The sequence below is a fragment of the Cajanus cajan genome, chromosome 8, assembly GCF_000230855.2.
Source record: "Cajanus cajan strain Asha chromosome 8, NIPB_CcT2T_4, whole genome shotgun sequence".
In the NCBI taxonomy this organism is placed as follows: Eukaryota; Viridiplantae; Streptophyta; class Magnoliopsida; order Fabales; family Fabaceae; genus Cajanus; species Cajanus cajan.
Genome location: NC_138524.1, coordinates 46,282,228 through 46,306,457, shown reverse-complemented (window position 1 = coordinate 46,306,457; position 24,230 = coordinate 46,282,228). Strand labels below are relative to the sequence as shown.

The window sequence follows — 24,230 nt, the reverse complement described above, 5'->3', positions numbered from 1 at the left end:
GAGTATCCCGGTTATCCTTATTCGGGTGACTCTTTTTGATTTTTTTGGATTTTGTTGCCTCTGTGTAGGCTGTTATCCGCTAGGGGATTTTATCATTGGTTGTGATTGGCCTCTTCTGTTAGGCGTATCAGCTTGACGTTCAATGATTGGCTAAGAGCCGGATTCCACTTGGGGAATGATTATTTGATCTTTTTTGATTTTCTCTTTTTTGAAGGAGTGCCTCTGAGTAGGCGAATGATCTTGATGTTCAGTGTTCGGCTGACTGCCGGATTCCGCTTGGGGAATGGTTATTGATATTTTTGATTTTTTCTCTTTTTGTAGGAACGCCTCTTGAGTAGGCGATTGGGGATTTGGGGACCTTGTGTATCCCAGAGTATTATTTGGGAAGCCTCTACAGGCTTAGCCTCGCTCAGCGCTTTGAGTCGGAGAGCTATCTTCCACTGAGGAAGTGTTAAGTCCTTTGACTTGTATATACTGTTTGGATGATCGCACTTCCATTGGGGATTGCGTCGATTTTGCTTTGATAGCTCTCGCTGGGGATTTTTCCGTGAGCTTGAGCTGAGGTTTCTCTGGGGAGTATTATTTCTGCGAGCCTCTCCAGGCTCAATTATTCTGAATGAGTATTGTTTCGACAAGCCTCTCCAGGCTCAATTATTCTGAAAGAGTATTCTTTCGGCGAGCCTCTCCAGGCTCAATTATTCTGTACAAACTGATGAGTATTGTTTCGGCAAGCCTCTCCAGGCTCGGTTATTCTGCGAGAGTATTATTTCGGCGAGCCTCTCCAGGCTCAATTATTCTGAGAGAGTATTATTTCGGCAAGCCTCTCCAGGCTCAATTATTCTGAAAGAGTATTATTTCAGCAAGCCTCTCCAGGCTCAATTATTCTGAGAGTATTATTTCGGCGAGCCTCTCCAGGCTCAGTTATTCTGAAGGAGTATTATTTCGGCGAGCCTCTCCAGGCTCAATTATTCTGAAAGAGTATTATTTCAGCAAGCCTCTCCAGGCTCAATTATTCTGAGAGTATTATTTCGGCGAGCCTCTCCAGGCTCAATTATTCTGTACAATTTTGCGGATTTTGCCTTTTATCGATTTTTGGGCTTTTTCCATATTTTGCCTTTTTATTGATTTTGGCTTTTTCTGTATTTCGCCTTTTTGTTGATTTTGGCTTTTTCTGTATTTCGCCTTTTTTTGTTGATTTTGGCTTTTTCTGTATTTTTGCCCTTTTTGTTGGTTTTGGCTTTTTCTGTACAGAAATGTCTCTGAGGAGTATTATTTTATTACTCTGAGAGTATTATTTCAGCGAGCCTCTCCAGGCTCAATTACTCTGAGAGTATTATTTCAGCGAGCCTCTCCAGGCTCAATTATTCTGTGGGAGTATTGTTTCGGCAAGCCTCTCCAGGCTCAGTTATTCTGAGAGTATTCTTTCGGCAAGCCTCTCCAGGCTCCATTATTTTGAGAGAGTATTATTTCGGCGAGCCTCTCCAGGCTCAGTTATTCTGTGAGTATTCTTTCGGCAAGCCTCTCCAGGCTCAGTTATTCTGTATGACGCTGTTGATTTTTTGAATCTTTGCATTTTGTTTGCTGCTGTCATACACAAGCAATTTTTTCTATTTTTTCTATTTTATGTGATTGCCTCTTTGAAAATTTCTTTATGGCCAATACGGCCGTATCCATTTCAGTACGCCCGTATTGAGTTGAAATTTTGTTCATAACCCCCATTTTAGTACGGGTGTACTGAACATGGTACGGGCGCATTGTTTTTTCTGAAGTTTATATTTTTTGTTTTTTTGTTTGTTTTTTCCAATAAACAGAGAATAAGTGATCTTCCAGTACACCTATCATCTGTATGCATGTATGCAGTATGATGCACCTAATTCTATTTGATTCATTTTTCAAAAGAATTAACCGATGCGTTTTTGGATTTTGCCATTCCTCCAGACGGGCTGTGCGCTGCCGATTTCTGTAACCGAGGAATGATGCGTGTTATATTGGGATTTGGTGTCATCAACCAAATGATCCTTCCCTTCCTTTAAAAGATATGTCAACCCTCCTATTGACCACTATATCTCCATGTTTCCACTAGATTATTCAAAAATCGTTGGGACAAGAGAGAAAAGAAGGAAAGGATATATTTTCAAAAGTTTGTGTTTTAGAGGGGATTATTTTATTTTTGAAAAATGGATTTTGTAAGAATGGCTGGCCATGGTAGGCTTATTGTGTTTAGGTTTGTTCGATTAAACACTTATGAGGTTAAGCACATCTTTATTATTAATGATTGTGCTTTGACAACTTGGATAGCTTTTCTTGAGCCCCTTGTTGAATTCAATTGATGGTACCATCATGGATTTATTTTGTTTTTCTTTTTTGACGGCCCTAACTTTTGCCTAAAACACCCATTTGTGGTGTCTTAGCGGGCTTTTATTTTTGTTCATTATTTTGTAACCCTAATTTTTGCCTAGGTCACCCTTTTGTGGGATTCCTAGCGGGTCTTTTGCTCTTTTTTGCGCAGTCCCCTTTTTGGGTTTCCTGCCGAGCTTTTTGTTTTTTAGGATTTTTGTCCTGAATGGATTTCTTTTTATCCATGACGGCACTTATTGAGGCCAAGAAAAGGTGCTCCAAGCTGTTATGCACATTTCCACATAAAAATGATGCGGGTTTATTGTTATCAAGATGATTTTAACCTCATTTATGCTTATTCAAACAGGGTTAAATAATGTGGTTTAGAATTTTATTGCAAGCAAGAAAAGAAGCAATAAGAAATAATGAAGAATGATTTTATTATAATCATAGTGGAAACATGTGCCCTATCGAGACTCGGGGGTCGGGCTGTCCCCGAGGAGTGATCTCTAATAGTCACTGAATTTACACATCCCTATTAGAAGGAAAAGGACACTTGATGACGACAGCTAGCCTTGACGTTTGTGAACCAGCCTTCCTAAAGATCTGGCTTAAAGAACGTCGAGAAGGATCTTGATTCCTCTTCGTCCTTTGATCTTTATAAGGGTTGTATCCTAACCCTTGTTTCCCCGGATTTTCCTTGATAATGGGTAGCTCCGGGATTCCTTGGGAGTCCTTGCCTAATCCTTGTCCTGACAAGTATCCGTTCTTGGTGAGCATGGAGGCTACCTTCTTCATTTCTCGGGGAAACGTTTCAACATTGGCTATCTCCAATGCTTGGAAGGCGGTTTCTAAAGCTTCCTCTGCTGCATCCATATAAGGTATGGTGGATGGCTTGCTGGTGAGTATGTCATCTTCAGCTTGTACGGTCACCAGTTTGTCACCCACTATGAACTTGACTTTCTGGTGGAGCGTAGAGGGTACAGCTTTCGCATCATGAATCCAAGGTCGGCCGAGGAGACAGCTGTATGCAGGAGTAATATCCATTACTTGGAATTCAACATTAAAGATAGTGGGCCCAATTTGGATTGGAAGACTGATTTCTCCCACCACTTCTCTTTTAGAGCCGTCGAAAGCTCGAACGATCATGTTGCTCGGGCGCATTTGGATTCCCTTGATTGCCACTTGCTCGAGCGCTCTTTTTGGCATTACATTCAAGGAAAATCCATTATCTACCAAGACTTTAGCGATGTGATACTCCTTGCACTTTATAGAGATGTGCAAGGGCTTGTTGTGGTTTGATCCCTCGGCGGGGATTTCTTCATCGATGAAGGTGAGGTGATCATTAGCCTTGATGTGACTAACATTCCCCTCAAACTCGTCTTGGGAGATAGTGTGCGACACGTATGCCTCGTTCAAGACTTTCAACAGAGCTTGCCGATGCGGTTCGGAGCATAGGATCAACGACAACAGCGTGATCTTCGCTGGTGTCTTGTGAAGTTGATCCACAATGGAGTACTCGCTCTGTCTGATGAATTTTAACAGCTTGTCAGTCTCCTCCTCGGATTCTTTTTCCTCGGTTTTCTTTTCTTCTTTTTCTTTATTCTTGGGGGCTTTGTTATGAAGATCATCGGGAGTGTAGATCCTACCACTCCTAGTCATGCCCCCAAGTCCAGCGATGTTGGAGATATCGCTGTCGGCAGAAGAGTGGATGTCGTATATCCACGGCACAGCCTTATTTGATTTGTAAGGGAAAGGCCTTGGAACTGTGATCCTTAATGGTGTTGGACCTTCCCCCTTGTTTGTCTTGATTACCAACAACGGAGTTGACGTGTGCTCGCTTGACGCGGTTGTTGGCGAACGGCGTGTGACCCATTCTTTGAATATACGCATCGATTATTTCTTTCTTTTTATTAATGTTTATTAATGATTTATTAGGAGGGATGTATGAAATGAAAACCTAGATCCCTCCATGATCTTTGATAAGAATGCATGATATGAGATGATGGCGATGAATATGCATGCATTGTGTTTTTTTTTTTCAACTAAGCATTATCATGTTTTCGGGATGTCCCTAAGATGATGCATGATATTGCTTAGTTTGGATAAATAACCCTTTTCTTCTTTTTTTCGGGTATTTTGTTTTGTATATATTTTTATTTTTTTATTTTTTTGGGTGAAAATGGAAACTACCTATATGAATGTGATGAAGGTAGATGTTAACACCATGTAACGGAAGATTCTTATTCCTATTTATTTTTATTTTAAAAGAATAGGAATGTTGTATGTTTAAAGAAATGCAATGTATGCTCAAACAATTTCACATAAACAATGCACAAACAATTCACTCATCCACGAACAGTCACGAGCGAATCACGAGGTAGGGGTCTCCTGCAGAAAAGTGCATATTCAAGGAGGATCTAACTGTTCTCACTTGGTCAAAGGCCCCCAAGGTGCCCCCATTATAGGGACCCAATTCCTCTCGTCGTAGGTCGATGGAAAGCTCCAACGCACCGTCGGACTCAAGTTCATGGTTATCACCTTGAGTGATGTTTTCCGACAACGGTCTACGGGCACCTATAGACCCATTCGACAACCGGCCGTACTAACATCCACTCCCTATGGTTAATCACTCATGCCCCCGGGTATAGAGGGAACTGTTGTGTGCAAAGGTTTGTGTGCAGTTTTTATTTCAAACAATTGCGTAAATTTAAACAAACAACAGTTATTAAAAGCCATATAGATAAAACATGTTATTATACAAGCAAGGGGTAATGAAGTAATTTTAACTATTATTTGTTAAAATAATCTGTCACTAAATGGGATTGACTCTCGAGGCTTCCCCAGTGGAGTCGCCATCTGTCGCCACCGGCCCGAAACGGGCTTTCGGCATTCGCGAAGACGGTCGAGCTCGCTTTTTATTTTGGTTTTGAAAATGTATTGGATTATTAGAACGACTTGTTCTCAAACTGAGACCTTGTCGATCTTATCCAATTTATTTATTAAAAGTCTCACCAATCCATGTTAATCCCAAGCGGGACCCTCTATGGATTAGCGGTTTTCGTAAAAGAAGGGTTCATGGAGTCGCCACCAATGTTTTACTCAAAACATTGGAAAAAGGGATAAGGCAATCGATTCAAAAATCGACTTCGGCCATTACAACCAGAGTCGGGTAAGGGAGTCGGTTACGCGTGGGGAAGGTGTTAGCACCCCACAGCGCCCCTTTCGGGTTCCCTATGACAGATTATTTCTAAAATAATAGCGTAAAATTACTAAATTACCCCTATTTATTCTAAGCAATTATAAATTAAATATCTACATGATGACAGTTTAAATATGCACACAGAAAGCAGTAAAAGGAAGGATTTAAGAAGAAACCTTTGAAGCGTGCTTTTATAAAGTAAAACTGGGAAGCTTTTTGGCGTTCCCTCGCTCTACAAGCCCGCTCGCTCCCTCCTATAAAATTTTGACTATGGAAATCCGGAGGATTTCCCTTCGACTAGGTTCGATCCTCAAGCAAAATGGCTCGGGGCTCAAGAACTTCGTCGGATCAACTCTCCGAGTGATTTCTAGGGCAGAACACTGCTCAAAAACCCCAGAATACTCAAGGAGAGGGTTAAAACTATCTGTAAAAGTGTCCAATGACGTCCAATTGACGTCATATTTATAGGGAACAGGCCCAATACGGGCCCTGGAGCCAATACGGCCGTATTGAAATTTTTGAACTTCAATACGGCCGTATTGAGTTCAATACGGCCGTATTGAAATTCAGAAATTTCAATACGGCCGTATTGAGTTCACTGCGGCTGTATTGAAGCTTCAATACGGCCGTATTGATTTCAGTACGGTCGTATTGAAGTTTCAGAAACTTCAATACGCCGTATTGAGTTCACTGCGGCCGTATTGAAGCTTCAATACGGCCGTATTAAGTTCAGTACGGCCGTATTGGGCTTCATTCCCTCCACTTTCTTATTTTGAGCTATTCTAAGACCTCTAGACCTACAGAGAACCCTCCTAGGGCCTTCCAGGAGTCCTTCTGGCTGATCTTCCTTCAGTCTTCGAGAGTCTTCAAGCTTTATTTCCGACCCGGGCAATTTTAGGGGTCTACAAGTGTAAAAATAAAAATTGTTTGATATGAGAGAAATAGAAGAAAAATACAATGGAAGTTGACTTTTTTATAAATAATTTTATTTTAAAAAAATATTATTATTAATATTATCTAAATAAATAAATATATTTTTATAAATAATTTAATTTAAATATAATAAATATTTATTTATTATAGTTATATTATTTTTTAAAAATATTTTTATTTTAAAAATAAATATTTTATGATAAAAATATGAATAATTTAATAACAAATAATAAATTTATTATATTATTTTATTTATTTTTAATATGAATTTATTTTATTTTATATTTATTACATCACTCATATACATTAAGGACTAAGTGACCATTTCCTCACTCTTCCCCCTGTTTAGAGGGAAAGGTTTTCTTAATAGGATCCACATTAATTCTTTACACTTTTCTCTTCCTCACTCTTCCCAAATATACTATATTAATTTTTTAACTTCCTCACACTTCTTCACTCTTTCTACCCTTTCTTTTCTATTTCATCTTTCTCAAATAAACCATTAAAGTAATATTTTCAAATTAATTTGTATTACTTTCTATGAACGTTTCTTATTTTCGTCATGTTTATAATATAGTATTGTCTCTAAATTTATATATAAGTAAAAAGTATTTTAAATATTAGAACTAAAACATAAATAAATTTTAACAAAACCAACCCTATTTAATGTTTTTAATCCAAAATTATCTCTAATATGATAAATGAGAGTATTTTCTACGATAATTGTGATTAAAGATATATATTTTATGAAATATAATATATATTATATATAAAATTATGAAAAAAAATTAAATGCACTTAATTAACTTTTTTACTTAATTTATGTAAAATTAAGTTATTTTACTGATATATAGACTAAGAGAGAATATTAAATCATATTTATACATGCAGTGCTTTACTACTTGAATTTTATGAGAATATAATTTGTTCCTGTATTAGGAGACACACCTTGCTTATCCGAGTGGTTGCAATCTTGGTCCTGGGTCTAGGTCTTCTCGTTCCGCTCTAGGTAGTTTGAGGAGGGGGAGGTGCCTGCAAAATACACTCTGAAGCTCAAGTAAGTGATCGACGTATTAAATTCGGTAGTTAAAGTTGGTTACGTACCTCGTTAAGGGTCTATTTATAGCAGTTGTTGTTGGGCCGTGATTAGGGAACGGGCCCTGGGAAATCAGGGGGTTAAACCAGTGTATTAAATAAATTAATCTCGCCTTAATTCACCTAGCTTAACTCCGTATCCTTGAGTATGCGAATCTTGCTGACTAAGTCGGCCGACCCCGATTTTATCAAGCTGACCGGATCGGCCGTGCTAGGTATATTCGGTCGAGTCAGCCGAACTAAACATGGTCGGCCTGGTCGGTTATCCTCCGGTATACAACCCCCACAGCGTCAAGGACTACAAGGACGAAGGCGATACTCAATGTCTTGGATCATCTACGTCGAAACTCCCTAACCCGGAAGTATACCGACTAATCATTGAAAAAAGGGGGTTTTGCCGAGGGTGGCCGGGCGTTGGTGGCCTGACATGACCTAGATGATGTGTCGCTTTGTACACGGTAGGACGCTACCGAGCACTCATGGCCAGGTAACCCTAGATGACGCCATGTTGCACGTGGTAGGCCTTTGTCGAGCACTCATGGCCGGGGTATAACCTAGATGATACCATGTTGCACGTGGTAGGCCTTTGTTGAGCACTCATGGCCGGGTATAACCTAGGTGACGCCACGTTGCATGTGGTAGGCCTTCCACGTCTTGAAATGGCGGTTGAGAGTCCAACAGTGATGGAATCATGCTTTGGAGTGCAAGAGGTGACATACTCAAAGATCCAAGAGGAGTTGGCTAGACATGAAGGTTTGGGCCAGTCAGGGCCCATCGGGCCCATCGGGCCTGGGAAGGCCCAAGTTGAACTTTTCATGGGCCATATTTTGTTATAGCTATTTTCATATGTTTTGTATACATCATGTTAGTATAGGTATCATATATTTTGGTCTTGTATTTTGGACCACATAGAGTAGCATTTTAGGTTTTAGGCTTGTTGGGCCTAGTTTTGGGCTTCATGGGCCTTTGGGCTTTTGGTACCCAATATTGGGCTCATTTTCATTCTTGTAATTTTTCCTTTCCATTGTATTTGTTTGACCAATGTAATTAGGTCATTAGAATAGGAAAATACAAGGAATACTAAAGTATGCTAATTAGGTTAAATTAGGTTTAATTTGGAAGTCATTTAAGTTACATTTGAGTCACATGTTTAGCACCATGGGTGGCTGAACATGTGCCACTCAAATTAACCCTAAATCACTCTCAAATCAAACCTAAATGCACCTTGGTACCTAAATTTTTGGACTTACACATGTGCACCAAAGTTTGAATTCAAATTTCAAATTTGAATTCAAACTTTAGGCGCCAATTTGTGAGCCTTAAGTTTAGGCGCCTAAGTGTCACATTTTCGGTGCATACTTAAGCCTTTCCTTCACTCTTTGTATACACTTTTGAGATTAATAAAATTGGAGAGCTTATTCAGCCCAATTTTCTCTTGAGAGTCACCGAAATTTCTCACATCAAAAGCCATAGGAGAGTTCATCTTTTCCTTCTCTTTGAAGTGAGGAATCCTTTGCTCCTTAAGCTTGGATGCTTCCATCCAAGGCTTAAGCCTATTCCAACCGAGAATCATCCTTCTTCAAGTGTTCATAGCTGCGGAATCAAGTCTCCTTTGAAGAGATCCAAGCCTAGGCAAATCCAAGGAGAAGAACATCCTTCACTTCTCCTAGTATTTCCATCATTTTTGGTATCAAGAGCAAGGTTCTTCAAGGAGATAAGTTGCTTCCATTTTTGTGTCCGTGTTTTGTGCTGTTCTTGTGTGTTCTTGTGTCTTAATTTGAGTTTCATTTTCAGATCTATATGTTTTGAATCACTTTTTGTTCCATAGATCCATTGGTTGATTGTTTTTGAATTTTCTTCCACAATCAACATGTTTAGGACCTATTAGCTTGTGCTTGTTTTGATTTAATTTGAGTCTCTCCATTCTTGACCATGCTGAGGTTGAGGGTGAGGTTGCCAGTCGGGACAACGACACGAACAATGTCGAGGTGATTCGTACTCGGGCTCGGGTCCAGATAGACTACGACACTGTTGATATGCCTGAATACGAATGGGTGGATGGAGAGGTCGGCGTTTACTTTTTTGCTTTTTCCGATCAAGGTTTGTTGAATAAGTTTGTTCGGACGGTAAAGTGTATTGGGAGTGGGGAGGGAGAGTTACCATTGGTCGCCAAGGCTTGCTACGATGATGGTCCGGACACGAACTTTGTGTTTATGGAGCGCAAAACCGAGGAAGATGATTTTTTCTACGCCTATGCGTGTTGGTTTGAAGACTTGGGGATAAAGTTTCCTTTTGACGACTTTTAAATGGGAGTACTCCGAGCCCTAAAAGTAGCGCTGACCCAACTACATCCGAATACTTGGGCGGCGATGCAAGCTTTCCAGAACTTATGCCTCTGTTTGGACATCGTTCCCCGACCTTTATCCTTCCTGTACTATTATATTTGCCGACCGAGCAGGCCGAACAAGTGGGTGTCCTTGGCTCGGGTTCCGAAGCGTGGTTTCTTGAGGGCATTCACGTTCTCCTACAAGGGCTTTAAAAGTAATTTTTTCAAAATTCGTTGGGGGTCGGACATGGCCAATTATTTCTTTGATCGAGAAGGAGGGAAACTGTTCCCTTTTTATTGGACGAAGACCCCTAAGCGCTTTGAGGCCATGACCACGTGTAGGCTCCCCGCCTAAGATCAAGAGATTATTACTTTCCTTGACAAGTTTTCGAAGGGCTTGCCTATCCGAGGCCTTTTGGACATTTTTGAAACTTCAAATTTTGAATTAACCTTGCTAGGTATGTTTTCCTGCATCAGTTATATTATAGAAACTTTGTGTTGTTGTATGATTAATGGCTGGCACCGGGGATGACATGGATGTGACTGCGATGCTTGCGAACCGAGCCAAGGCAGCAAAAGAAAATGGGAAGGTCCCGCCTCCTCGATCTGCTTTAAAGATCCAACGAGATAACCCATCCAATGTCTCAATACCAGTGGCCAAGCAGAAGAAGAAGAAAATTAGCTCGACTCGTGTGAGATCTGCCGAGCTGATCGTTGAGACGAACCATCTGGGTTCGTCTTCTAAACACATGAAGCAATAGACTCTAGACCAGCCTGGGTGTGGTGCCTTTCTTGTGCCCGTGGTATTGGCGGGGTCCAACATCCTGGTATCCTCAGCTCAGGCTGAGAATCTGGTCGGCCTAGACATAACTTCTAGTGGTGGGCTTCAATACTTGGAGGGGATGTCCCCAGAGGCCGAGTACAAGCTCTTTTGTCAGCTCGATGCTCAGACTTTGTTAGTTGCCAAACATATAATGATGAGGTCGACGATCGGGGAGGGTCGACTTAAAGGTCGACTGAAGGAGGCCGAGAGCAACTTACAGAAGGCTTTGGAGGCTAATGCTAGGATTACTTCCTCGGTCGAGGATTTAAAGAAGGTTGTCGATGGGCGTCGGAGAGAAGCAGACGACTTGAAGTTGACCGTACAGAAGCTTCAGGTCGAGGCGACTACGGCTGATGGTGAGATTGATTGGTTGAAGGAGGCGGCTACCAAGTTGAAAGCCGTTGTCACTGAAAAAATCCTTGCTTAGCATCAACATGTTGTTCGCCAGGCCTTCCACTTCTGCGATGTTCCAGACGACTTCGATTTCGACGTCGATAGGGACTTCCTAGGCAGGAAATTCATAAGTTACGTCGAATTCCCTCGCAGGGCGAAGCTTGATGATAATGCTCCTCCTCGAGGATTTTCGACCAATGTTGAGGGTAACACCGGCCGGGACGACGATGCATGTGTTGAGGTGGTCGTTAATGAAAATGTTGATGGCTTGGCTGCTGCGTAGGGGCGAAGTTTCGGTTGGGTTAGGGTCTAGGTTTGTGTAGTATCTTGGCCGATAGTGCCATTTTGTAAATCGCCTCGGCAACTAATGTCGATTATTCAAAACATTTTGTAATTAGCCGTACCCATTGGACCCTTATTGAATGAAGTGTTCATTTTGCCTTTATTTTCTTCAAAATTTACTTGTGTTGAATTATTTAACATAGTCAGTGTGGTTTTGTTATCGGACGAGGTACTCGACGAACTTCATAAGGTATTCGACCGACCTCTTACGGTAAAAAAATACTCGGGTACAAGGAGTGCATAAAATATGTAATTTGTAATAGCACGACATTCGGCCTCGACAAGATGGTGCTCGGATGATGAGAGAGATTAGCGCAATGCTCGACCTAATTCCTGGCCGAGGAGGGTACTCAGGAGGGAAACCTGTTGGAGTGCTCGACCCAGGAGAATCCTTAGCCGAGAAGGGTACTCGGGAGGGAAATCTGTTAGGCTCGAGTTCACGATTGAGGAGAGTGATCGGTGTGCGTCCTCGGCAACGGAGTGCTCGGCCGAGCATAGTGATTGGTCCAGGTGCATCCTTAGCTGAGGAGGGTACTCGGGAGGGAAACCTGTTAGGATCGAGTTCACGATTGAGGAGAGTGATCGGCGTGCATCCTCGGCAACAGAGTGCTCGGCCAAGAATAGTGATTGGTTCAGGTGCATCCTTAGCCAAAAAGGGTACTCGGGAGGAAAACCTATTGGAGTGCTCAGCCCAGGTGCATCCTTAGCCGAGGAGGGTACTCGGGAGGGAAACCTGTTAGGCTCAAGTTCACGATTGAGGAGAGTGATCGGCGTGCGTCCTCGACAACGGAGTGCTCGTCTGAGAATAATGATTGGTCCTGGTGCATCCTTAGCCGAGGAGGGTACTCGGGAGGGAAACCTGTTGGAGTGCTCGACCGAGGTGCATCCTTAACCGAGGAGGGTACTCGGGAAGGAAACCTGTTAGGCTCGAGTTCACAACTGAGGAGAGTGATTGACATGCGTCCTCGGCAACGGAGTGCTCGGCCGAGAATAGTGATTGGTCCAGGTGCATGCTTAGCCGAGGAGGGTACTCGGGAGGGAAACCTGTTAGGCTCGAGTTCACGATTGAGGAGAGTGATCGACGTGCGTCCTCGAGAACGAAGTGCTCGGTTGAGAATAGTGATTGGTCCAGGTGCATCCTTAGTCGAGGAGGGTACTCGGGAGGGAACCTATTGGAGTTCTTGGCTCAGGTGCATCCTTAGCCGAGGAGGGTACTCGGGAGGGAAACTTATAGGTTCGAGTTCACGACTAAGGAGAGTGACCGGCGTGCGTCCTAAGCTAGAGTGCTCGGCCAAGAATAGTGCTCGGTGTAGGTGCATGCTTAGTCCGAGATTGGACCTGCGTGAGCGCGACATATATATATATATATATATATATATATATGATAAATTTAGTAATGGTGTCACAAACACAAATTAAAATATGAAGTCTTTATGTATTAATTGAGTGTCTCATTAAAAACCTTGCCGACCCAAAGCCCTCCTTAGGGAAAAAAGAGTCGGTCAAGGAAAAGAGTGCACTGTTATACATAAACTGTAATACATCTTTAAGTGAGTAGAGTTCCAAGTTCTAGGAATGGGCTCTCCTGATAGGTGTTCTAGCTTGTACGCTCCGTTATGGAAGTTGTGCCGTATGCGAAAGGGTCCGTCCTAGTTTGGGGCGAGCTTTCCATGTCTCGGGTCTTTCCTTGCTTCGCGTGTTACTCTCCAAACGAGATTGCCTTCCTAAAATTCTCTTGGCCTCACCTTGGTATCGAATTTCCTCTTGTAGCATTATTTGCATGCTTTGGCTATGACGAGGGCACGGTCTCGAGTCTCTTCCATGACGTCCAGGTTTGCATGAAGTTTGTTCTCATTGTTGTGCTCTACAAAGTGGGCTTGGCGGAAGGATGGTTTGCCAATTTCCACCAGGAGCATCACATCAGATCCGTACACTAGGCGAAAAGGGGTCTCTTGTGTAATCGATTGAGGTGTGCATCTGTAGTCCCAGAGCACTTTGGGTAGTTGTTCAGCCCAGGTGCCTTTTGCCTCTCCAAGCCGCTTCTTCAACTCGGTTAAGATCACCTTGTTGGCAGACTCGACTTGATCGTTTGTTTGCGGGTGCTCGACTGAAGTGACCTTGTGTTGTATTCCTAGGCCGGATAAGAACTCGTTCAACTTTCGATCAGTGAATTGGAGGCCATTGTCGGTCACCATAGTTGATGGGATGCCAAATCGAGTGATGATATTCTTCCAGGGAAATTATTGAAATTGATGGGCCAAAATGTTCGCCAGGGGCTCGGCTTCGATCCATTTAGTGAATAAATCCACGGCCACGATGAGAAACTTACATTGGCCTTTGGCCACCGGGAAAGGTCCGAGTATATTTGCCCCCCAGGTGGCGAAAGGCCATGCTGGGGGAATGCAATGCACCTGCTCGGCAGGTTGGTGTATCAGGTTGCCGTATTTTTGACACTTTTGACATTTCTTCACAAATGATACACAATCATTATTCATCGTCGACCAATAGTATCTAGCGTGGAGGAGTTTAGAAATGGTTGCTCGACCCCTGGAATGCATTCCGCAAATCCCCCCGTGAACTTCACGTATCACGTAATTGGCCTGTGTGGGGTCCAGACATTTGAAGAATGGGGTGAGAACCCATGTCGATACAATTGATTGGCGATAACAACATATCTTCTAGATTGGGTCCTCAATCGTTTTGCCTCTATTGGGTCGTCTGGTGTGGTGCCCTGTGTAAGAAATGATTTAATTTTGGATCGCCAGTCGGGGAAATCAGTCAGACTGGTCAGATTGGCATCCAGGCTTCCGACTATTTCAACTTCGACGCTGGGTTGTTCGATCTCTTGCTGGATGATGGTTCGTAGTTGGCCAGGCTTCTTGCTCGCAGCCAATCTAGCCAGTTGATCGGCTTGGGCATTATCCTCGCATGGGATGTGTGCGACCGATACGTCTTGGAAGCTCGCTTTCATCTTTTGGTAGGCGTGATAATATTTCATCATGTTGTGATCCTTAACTTGAAAGGTGTCGCCGACTTGTTCAGCCACAACTTTGGAGTCGGTCAACCATTTGACTTTTGTAGCTCCCATCTCCTCCGCCAGTCTTAGTCCCACCAAAAGGGCTTCATATTCAGCTTGATTGTTCAAAGCCCTAAACCTGAACCGTAAGGATTGTTCCAAAATTACACCTCTCGATCCTTCTAAGATTACTCCCGCTCCGCTCCCTTGAAAATTCGAGGAACCGTCTACATGAAGAGTCCACCAGTGTTCATCGAACGTGCCATAGGGATGAAGCTCATTCACAAAGTCTGCGAGGTATTGGGCTTTGATCGGCCCCCTCGGCATAAAGGTGATATCAAAAATTGAGACAACTCAACTGACCAGGCCATCATTCTTTCGGCCAGTTTGGGCTTACCCAAAACTTTGGAAATTGGAAAATCTATGTGCACCATGACCTTGTAACTTTGGAAATAATGTCTGAGGCGTTGAGACGTATGTACTAGGCCGAGCGCAACCTTTTCTATTAGTTGGTAGCGGGTCTCGGGGTCTTGTAATAGTCGGTTGACAAAGTAGATGGGCATTTGACTGCCTTCTCTCTCTTGAACCAAGACTGAACTGATTGCCTCCTCGGAGACTGCTAAGTACAATTCTAGCGGGTACAAGGGCTCAGGTCTCGTCAGGATCGGTGGTGACACCAAGGTCTTCTTCACCATTGCAAATGCTGCTTCGCATGATTTGTTCCATAAAAAGGTGGAACTTTTTCGCAAAAGCTTCATCATGGGGCTGATTTTGTCGACCAATTAGGGGAGGAATCGGGATAAGGCGACTTGCCTTCCTAACAAGCGTTGTAACTCTTTGAGGTTGCTCAGACTCCTCATGTCTAAGAAAGCCTTGCATTTGTCTTGATTAGCCTCGATTCCTCTAGTTGATAGCATGAACCCTATAAATTTTCCTCGTTTAACCCCAAAAGTGCACTTCTCGGGGTTGAGCCTCATGTTATGCTTGCGCAACTCACTAAAAATTTCACCCAAGTCGACAATGTGCTTGGCTACCGAGTTGGACTTGACCACCATGTCATCCACGTAGATTTCAATGTTTCTTCCTATTTGCCTCTGAAATACCTTATCCATTAACCTCTAGTAGGTCGCCCCGACGTTTTTAAGCCCAAACGACATGACCTTATAGCAAAAGTTGGCGGTCTCGGTGATGAACATCATTTTCTCTTCGTCATACGGGTGCATTTTAATTTGATTGTAGCTGGAGTACGCATCTAGGAAGCTGAAGATCGAGTGTACAGACGCGCCATCGACTAGGCATTCAATGCAAGGGAGTGGATAGGTGTCCTTGGGGCAAGCTTTATTGAGGTCGGTGTAATCGGTACACATCCTCCACTTCCCATTTTCCTTTTTAACCAAAACTACGTTAGCCAGCCATGTGGTGTAGGTGACCTCTCTTATGAAGTTGGCTTGTAACAGCTTTTGCACCTCGGCATTCGTCACTTTTCCCTTTTCATCGTCCTTTTTTCTTTTCTTTTGAGCGACCGGTCGTGCATCTCGACATACAGCAAGTCAATGACAAAGAAACTTAGGGTCTATTCTGGGCATGTCCGACGCCGTCCATGCAAACAGGTCTTTGTTATCACGAACAACACATTTCACCCGGTTCATTTCGGCTTCGCTTAGTCGGGATCCCATGTGTGTAACCTGTTCGGGTGCTCGTTTGAGCTGGAAGGGAATGAAGTCCTCCGCCGGCTCGACTCTCTCCTCTTCACTGACCCGAGGATAGAGGTCGACATCATCCATCATCTCTTACCTTACTACATTGACACCTTTTATTGCAGGGAGGTCGGCAATGGGCCGCATCTTCAGACTATAAAAGTAGCATTCCCTAGCTGTCTTTTGGTCGGCGTGGACGGTTATCACTTGTCCATCCCTTGACGGGAACTTTATGCATAAGTGAGGGGTCGAAACAATGGCTCCAAGGGCATTAATGGAGGGTTGCCCTAGCAGGATGTTGTAGGAAGTGCTGGCGTGAACCACAATGTAACAGATTTTGACTTCTCGAAAAGTCTTTTGATCAAAGCCAAAACGAGTGTATAAGTCAATGCATCCTCTCGTCATTACTCTTTCTCCCGAAAACCCTACCAGGGGTTCATGGTACGATTCTAGGCTTTCCTCCAGAATTCCCATTTGCACGAAGGTATTCCAGTATAGAATATCCGTTGAGCTCCCTTGATCGACTAGAGTCTTCTTCACAATGCAATTGTGCACTTCAACAGAAATCACCATGGGATCGTCCTGGATGGGGTTGACACCGCAGAAATCTCGATAAGAAGATTTTATTGGTGGCATTTTGGGTGTCTTCGGGTGATCCACAATGTTTACCGACCGCACGGCCCGAAGGTTTCTTTTCCGCACCAAAGAGGTGGATCCTCCTTCGGCGAAGCCTCCAGCTATAGTGTTTATCACCTTTCTCGGTTGGTCGTTATCTTCCCGAGAGTGCCTTGAATGGTCCCTCTGCTCGGCTGAGCGGGATCGACCTCGACGGTCCCTCGCATGTCGTGCTTCGCGAGGGTGGTAGGACCTCTCCTTTGCTACTTGGCGGTGATCTGCAGTTGGAGTGTGATCTCGGAATGTTACAAAACTCCTCATGTGACCTTGCTTAATGAGTTCCTCCAACTTGTCTCTAAGTGCTGAGCACTCCTCGGTTGAGTGCCCCCTATTACGGTGGTATCGGCATGTCTTTGCTTTGTCTGCTCTAGGATGATTGTTTGCCTGTTTCGGCATAGTGAGGATCTCGGAGGTTAGAGCCTGCTCCAATACTTTGGCCCTACTCGCATTGAAGGGCGTATATGCTGTGTAATGTGGTCCTCTCGGGGGACGAGTATTCAGCTGCTCGGTATTCACCTTTTTCATTGGCTCTCAGCCGTGGTCTCTTCAACTATAACCTTCATCAGCTCTGGCCTGATTTCTAGTCTCGGCCAATTCCTCCATTTGCATGTATTTTTCAGCTCGACGATGTAGATCATTCATATCTTCAAGCGGTTTCTTGCATAGGCTGTTCACAAATGGTCCCAGTCTTAGTGCGGTTCTTAGTCGATCCATCGCCACGACTGGGTTGAGGTCGTCGATCTCCATGGTGATTTTGTTGAATCGGTTTGTGAAGCTTCTAAGATTTTCTTTCTTCTCTTGTCGGATCCCCACCAATGCTAAGGAGGTCGTCTTGTACAGTTTTCTTGTTGCACATTGCAGGGTGAATTGAGATGCCAATTCACTAAATGAGTTAATAGAAGAGCTAGGCAGGCGTGTGAACCAGCTCAACGCCCTTCCTTTCAGTGAAGTGGGGAATATTCGGCATAACGCGGCATCATCTTGAGTTGAGAGGGTGACTTGTGTTAGGAAAACATTCAAGTGTTCCTCGGGGTCGGCTGACCCATCGTATTTCTCGATGGGAAAGCTCTTCCAGTGATCAAGTAAGGTGGATTCCATTATCCTCTGGGAGAATGGGTGTCTGAAGGAGTTAGTCGCAGTGTCGGCTTTGCCGCTTACTAAAGACGTAGCTGGTGTCCGAGAAACCTGATCGATTGGAGCATGATAGGCCAATTCTTCCAGATGCATAGGAGTGGATGGGATCCAGGTTCTATTTAAGCTACGAAGCTCGGCGTTTTGGCGATGGAGCTCGGCCAATTCCTTAGCGTCGGCTTCTCTCTACCTACGTATAGCAGCCATCTCTTCGCGCAATAAGCGCATGTCATCATTGAGTTTAGGCTGGTCCTCGGTGTTTGGTCGGCCCTCTTGTGCTGTTGGCTCCTGGTGCGCCTGAGGCATTCTGTAAGGGTATCGTTCTTGTCTAGTCACGCCGAGATTGTGTTCAGAATTCGGGGGTGGTTGGGTCGAGGTTAAAGGTCCTTTACGTGTAGCTACCATGTCTTCGTTTCAATCGGTGGAGTTTGAAGGGGCTGAAAGAGTCTCTTCGACCCCACGGTGGGCGCCAAATGTTCCTGTATTAGGAGACACACCTTGCTTATCCAAGTTGTCGCAATCTTGGCCCTAGGTCTAGGTCTTCTCGTTCCACTCTAGGTAGTCCGAGGAGGGGGAGGTGCCTGCAACAGACACTCTGATGCTTAAGTAAGTGATCGGCGTATTAAATGCGGTAGTTAAAGTTGGTTATGTACCTTATTAAGGGTCTATTTATAGCAGTTATTGTTGGGCCGTGATTAGGGAATGGGCCCCGGGAAATTAGGGGGTTAAATCAGTGTATTAAGTAAATTAATCTCGCCTTAATTCACCTAGCTTAACTCCGTATCCTCGAGTATGCGAATCCTGCTGACCGAGTCGGCCGACCCCAATTTTACCGAGCCGACCGGATCGACCATGCTAGGTATATTCGGTCGGGTCGGCCGAACTAGATGTGGTTGACCTGGTCGGTTATCCTTCGGTATATAATTAAATACAAAAACAGGAAAAGAAGTATAAATTACATTTTTTATATTGTATCTCAAATAATTCACTTTATTCGTTGTGACAATAAGACAAATATTTATTGTTTGTCATCTAAGAAATTGATGGGTGAGGGGTGCATTATGCAAAACTTTTTCATCTACTGTCGTCTTTATTTTTTTTAAAATTACTTTTATGTGCTTTCACTTTCTTACATTGATGTATTTTTTATTTATCTGTCTTGTACTACAATATGGACCATGTATTAGAAACATGTTACTGAGTACTGATACAAGAAACACAACAACAGAAATAAAATTTTTATTTGACTAAAGCGAAATTGATTGCATAGATAAAAATATTTTTATATTTGATGAAAGACCAAATTTTCAAATACTGCAATCGAAATTAATTAGTTTCTTATTCATCCATTGTAAAATACTTGAGAGAAAAAGGTATTCATTATTTTCTTATATATGCAATTAAAATATCATGTTTTCCACAAAATATATATATATATATATATATATATATATATATATTGAAAGATTATGGAACATATATAGTATCGAAAATGTTAGCAGAAGTCTAAGGAGAATGAGAAGAATTTCCATTACTATAATCTTGTATTCTATTTTTTTTATCTATTGTATAATATAAGAGGAGTTTTCTATTTATCTGTTCAAGAAAGTTGAGTCTGTTGGGAACAATCCCTATTCTTCTTAATGTGTTGTATTTTCCTTATAAGAATTTTTGGGTCCACTATATTATCTATAAAATAAATTATTGAGAAATTATGACTTTTACATCTTTTATAAAATTAATTTCTTAATGGGTTAAAAATATGTTAATACTTAGAAGTATTCATCGAATCGAATCAATCTATCAAAGTCGATAACTCAAATTGAACTAATTAATGTGTCTGAAGGAAAACAAATTCTTGAAAAATGAGGAGTTAAAACAATTAAAATTGCAATCTATAATTTGTTTCAAGTCTTCTTCAATCGTGGTAAAATCCTAAACAGGTTCTCAGTTTCTACGATATCAGCATCATGAATAACAGGTTCTCTCATGACCTCCTTACCACGATTGATAAAATCCTAAACAAATGATAAAAATTAGTTAAACAATAATAGAATTATAAGAATATAAAAGAGAAATAATAGAATTACCTTTGCTCGTGCTTAAAGCAGCATCACCAAACGTTTTGGCCAAGCTAAGAATGTGCCAGTTGCCTGCCCCACTTGTTGAACCTTTGTATTGGGCAAAAGCACTGGAGCAACATCATCTTGAACATGGTCAACCACAACCCATGTCCAGTCTGGCTCTAGAGGGACACCATGGATGGTTGAGCCACCCTCAAATACTCGACCAATAGCCACTATCCGTGGGGGTCATCCTCAACATATAACTCACACTGGTTTGGTACATCAGTGTGAGTATGTTCTCCTGAGGGATCTGGAGCAGCACAACTCCTTTTATTGCTCACTCGAACACCATCATTAGCAACTAAAGTCTGTTACTAAGAACAAGCCAGAATCTCAAACTTCTCTTCAAACTCTTGTCGCATGTTAAATTTTTCTTGAAACTTCATTTCATTCTCTACATAGCCTCCTGACTGCAAGAGTCAACAGTACTGCTCCTTGGTGGTGGTGCACCAAAGTGTTAGAAAAGAATGGCTCAATCCAAGAGGGGGGGTGAATTGGATTCTATGACACTTTAAAAATTATCAGAGTTTTAGATCTTTATTTCAATTCAAACTTTTCTAATTATGAATTTTCAAAGAAGTTTCTTAAAGACTTGTTAATGAAGAATGAATCCTATATTCTTTCTTGATTAATCATTAATGAGATTCAAAGTTAAGTACAATCAATATGCAATACTTTGATTCAGTTCAAATCAATATTGCTCATGCAAACATGTTAATCAAAAATGATCTCTTTAACATACAACCAAGATATTACACAAAGTAAAAGATAAGGGTAAGAGAAGATTGCACAAGTCTTTTATCCTGGTTCAGCCACTCCACATGTGACCTACATCCAGTCCTCAATCATAACCTGATCAAGATTTGTTCCACCATCTTAATGAAGAATTTTTACAAGCATACCACACATGCATACACTCCTACATTCAAGATAATCACTTTCTTGACCTCAAGAAAGCACCCCTTGTAGAAACCCACTACAAGAATTCCTTACCACTTGAGAAACCTACTCAAGATTTTACAAATATTCACAGAGAATTAAGGAACGAATTCACCTGGAATTCAGAAGCAAATTTTAATCTGTCTCTTTTTCAAGAATGTGATGATGATGATGATCTTTTCTCAAAGCATTTCAAAAACGTTTTTCTTCTTGGTTTCACAAAGAAAACTCTCTGAGAATGTCACAAAGACTTCACAAACACGTTTTTATATTTTTGATTCTCAATTCTATCTTGTTCTGAAGTTTCAAAATGCTCAAACTATTTATAAATTTTTCAGAACCAGATAATCGATTATTTTAAAGAATAATTGATTATTTTGTTCTTCATGATTTCTGGAAATCAACCAAGAACAATTTAATCGATTATTTTGCAGGATAATCGATTATTCCAGAGAGTGATTTCTTGGATAATCGATTATTCCAGAGAGTGATTTCTTGGATAATCGATTATTTCACAAATAATCAATTATTGCAGCAAGGTAACCTTTTTACCTGTTTGCTGGAATAATCGATTATATTTAATGATAATCGATTATTTTGAGTTAGTTTTCAAAACTCTGTTTTAAGTCTCAAAATAACTTCATAAACTTTCAAACTCATCATCATACTCACTCCTAATCAGATTAGACAAAGATTAGCTCATGCATGTCGCAACCCGAAAAATTTCCGATCTCGCGACTAATGGTTTAGACATCCTTTTAAAAGTCTCATCAATTAAGGAATGCCCGGACACCAGACTAATCCTAAATTAATGGTTTTGAAAAATGAGTTCATGGAGTCGCCACTAATGTTTTACTCAAAACATTGGAAAAAGAAAAGGTTTTAAAAATCCAATAATGGCCTTGATAACCAGAATTGGGTTTGGGGGTCGGTTACGTGTAGGGAAGGTATTAAGCACCCCTACAACACCCTTAATTGGTATCCTATGGTGAAGTTAGCATTATAAATGATAATGATATAAATATTAAATCCCCTTTTATTAATAATTATTTACATGCTTGAAATTTAAATTATACAATTAACCCTAAAATGTCTACATGATTATTTTTATTATAACAATATTAATTATAGGTAAGAAATAAATAAAAAAAGAGAGAAAGAGATTAATGAAATACCTCTTGAATGAGCTCTATCGAATCTTCAAAACAGGAAGATTTTAGGTGCTTTGTGGCAACCTTTCACACTACAATGCCTCACAAAATCTCAAGAAATACAAAAGAGAGAGGGAGAGAGAAAAAGAGAGAAATTCCAAGCTCTAAGGAGTCTGGACGAAATTTTTTGGAGCCCTGAGAAATGAGCCCAAGCTATCTATTTATAAACTTCAGAAAGGGTCTAGAACGGCCCATTCTAAAATCGGAACGGCCCGTTCTGGATATGGCCGTTACGTGTAAATTTTGTAACTGGAACGGCCTGTTCTGAAATTGGAACGGCCCGTTCCAGAGATAAGATTAACACGTCTTTTGGTATACTGGAACGGCCGTTCCAAAGAAAGGTTTTTAGGCCTTTTTCTTAACTTGGAAAGGCCCGTTCCAGTTTGGGAACGGCCCGTTCCAGTAAAGGTTTTAACCCCCTTTTTATAAGCTTGGAATGGACCGTTCCAATTTAGGAACGGCCCGTTCCAAATTAGGGTTTTTGGCCCTTTTAGAAACTTGGAACGGCCCGTTCCAAATTGGGAACGGCCTGTTCCGGTTTTGGAACAACCCGTTCTAGTCTTCTAAAATCAGTTTGTTTGGGCTTTTGGGCCCTCTAAAGTCCTGTCCCGTTGTTTGCATGCCCCCGGACGAAATTGGGTGTCTACAGCTGCCCCTCTTTACTTGTCCTTTAGAATAGCTGTGTTTCTTTTCCAAAGGCAAGTAAAGACGTAGACATTTCGTCTAGGTCTTCTTTTCGTCTCTGTGTTGATGCTTCTACGTTGCTTCCCTTGGATAGGTGTATTTGCTCGTATCATTACCTTTTAGAGAAACTGAGTGTTGGGTTGCATACTCTATGGGGTAACAAGGGTGACAAACTATACACCTGATCTTTAGTCTTCGAGTAGAAGCTCCATTGTTTCTCTTGTGATAGTGAGGTGAAAACTCAGATCTTCATTCTTATTTTGACAATAGATACCTTCACATTGTTTCCTTCGGGTAGACGGTGTTCCCTATATCCTTGCCCCTTGGAGCAACTGAGTGTTGGGTTATATGCTCTATTGGGTGTCAAGGATGGTAAACCGAAACATCTAGGCTTCAAGATCCATGTGAATGCCCCATGTCGCTTTCTGTGTCCGAATCTTCTCCTTTACTTCAGCAGTGTAGATGCCCCCACACCATTTCTTTCGGGTAGATGGTGTTTACCTGTATCCTTGTCCCTAAGAGCAACTAAGTGTTGGTTTATATGCTCCGTCGGGTGATAAGGATGGTAAACCGAAACATCTAGGCTTCTGGTCTTGATGTAGATGCTTCCTTCTGCTTCTGCTTGTCCATGGTAGTGTGTTTCTTTATTTGTGGCTTGTTAAAGAGGGAGTATATTCTGAGCTCAGCCTCTCCAAGCTGGACTGATATTTAGGGCTTCAGCCGACCCACTACTAGTACTAGTTTTAGGGATCTAGCAACCCTTACCGATCTTATACTAGTTTTAGGGATCTAACAACCCTTACCGATCTTGTACTAGTTTTGGGGATCTAACAACCCTTATCGATCTTGTACTAGTTTTGAGGATCTAGCAACCTTTTCTGATCTTGTGCTAGTTTTGGGGATCTAGCAACCCTTACTGATCTTGTACTAGTTTTGAGGATCTAGTAACCTTTACCGATCTTGTACTAGTTTTGGGGATCTAGCAACCCTTACCGATCTTGTACTAGTTTTAGGGATCTAGCAACCCTTACCGATCTTGTACTAGTTTTAGGGATCTAGCAACCCTTACTGATCTCGTACTAGTTTTGGGGATCTAGAAACCCTTACTGATCTTGTACTAGTTTTGAGGATCTAGTAACCTTTACCAATCTTGTACTAGTTTTGGGGATCTAGCAACCCTTACCGATCTTGTACTAGTTTTAGGGATCTAGCAACCCTTATTGATCTTGTACTAGTTTTAGGGATCTAGCAACCCTTACTGATCTTGTACTAGTTTTGGGGATCTAGCAACCCTTACCGA

At 41.9% G+C, this 24,230-nt stretch overlaps 4 protein-coding genes across 4 annotated transcripts; all 4 read right to left on the bottom strand.

The window, feature by feature from the left end:
- Nucleotides 1–13,223: 13,223 nt before the first annotated feature.
- On the bottom strand, nucleotides 13,224–13,646 carry LOC145950455 (uncharacterized). Its single transcript, XM_083061545.1, has one exon. It carries the CDS (start codon nucleotides 13,644–13,646, stop codon nucleotides 13,224–13,226), a length of 423 nt encoding a protein of 140 aa, XP_082917671.1.
- Nucleotides 13,647–14,038: 392 nt separating this feature from the next.
- On the bottom strand, nucleotides 14,039–14,794 carry LOC145950454 (uncharacterized). Its single transcript, XM_083061544.1, has one exon. The coding sequence runs from the start codon at nucleotides 14,792–14,794 to the stop codon at nucleotides 14,039–14,041; it is 756 nt and encodes a 251-aa protein (XP_082917670.1).
- Nucleotides 14,795–16,257: 1,463 nt separating this feature from the next.
- On the bottom strand, nucleotides 16,258–17,364 carry LOC109791179 (uncharacterized). The gene has a single exon (XM_020350445.2). It carries the CDS (start codon nucleotides 17,362–17,364, stop codon nucleotides 16,258–16,260), a length of 1,107 nt encoding a protein of 368 aa, XP_020206034.2.
- Nucleotides 17,365–17,385: 21 nt separating this feature from the next.
- LOC145950453 (uncharacterized) lies at nucleotides 17,386–18,066 on the bottom strand. The gene has a single exon (XM_083061543.1). It carries the CDS (start codon nucleotides 18,064–18,066, stop codon nucleotides 17,386–17,388), a length of 681 nt encoding a protein of 226 aa, XP_082917669.1.
- Nucleotides 18,067–24,230: the final 6,164 nt, after the last annotated feature.

Excerpts from the sequence above, each read along its gene's own strand:
- LOC145950455 (XM_083061545.1), bottom strand. The coding sequence starts at position 13,646 with ATGGTGACCGACAATGGCCTCCAATTCACTGATCGAAAGTTGAACGAG.
- LOC145950453 (XM_083061543.1), bottom strand. The coding sequence starts at position 18,066 with ATGCATCTGGAAGAATTGGCCTATCATGCTCCAATCGATCAGGTTTCT.
- LOC109791179 (XM_020350445.2), bottom strand. The coding sequence starts at position 17,364 with ATGAAAAAGGTGAATACCGAGCAGCTGAATACTCGTCCCCCGAGAGGA.
- LOC145950454 (XM_083061544.1), bottom strand. The coding sequence starts at position 14,794 with ATGCCGAGGGGGCCGATCAAAGCCCAATACCTCGCAGACTTTGTGAAT.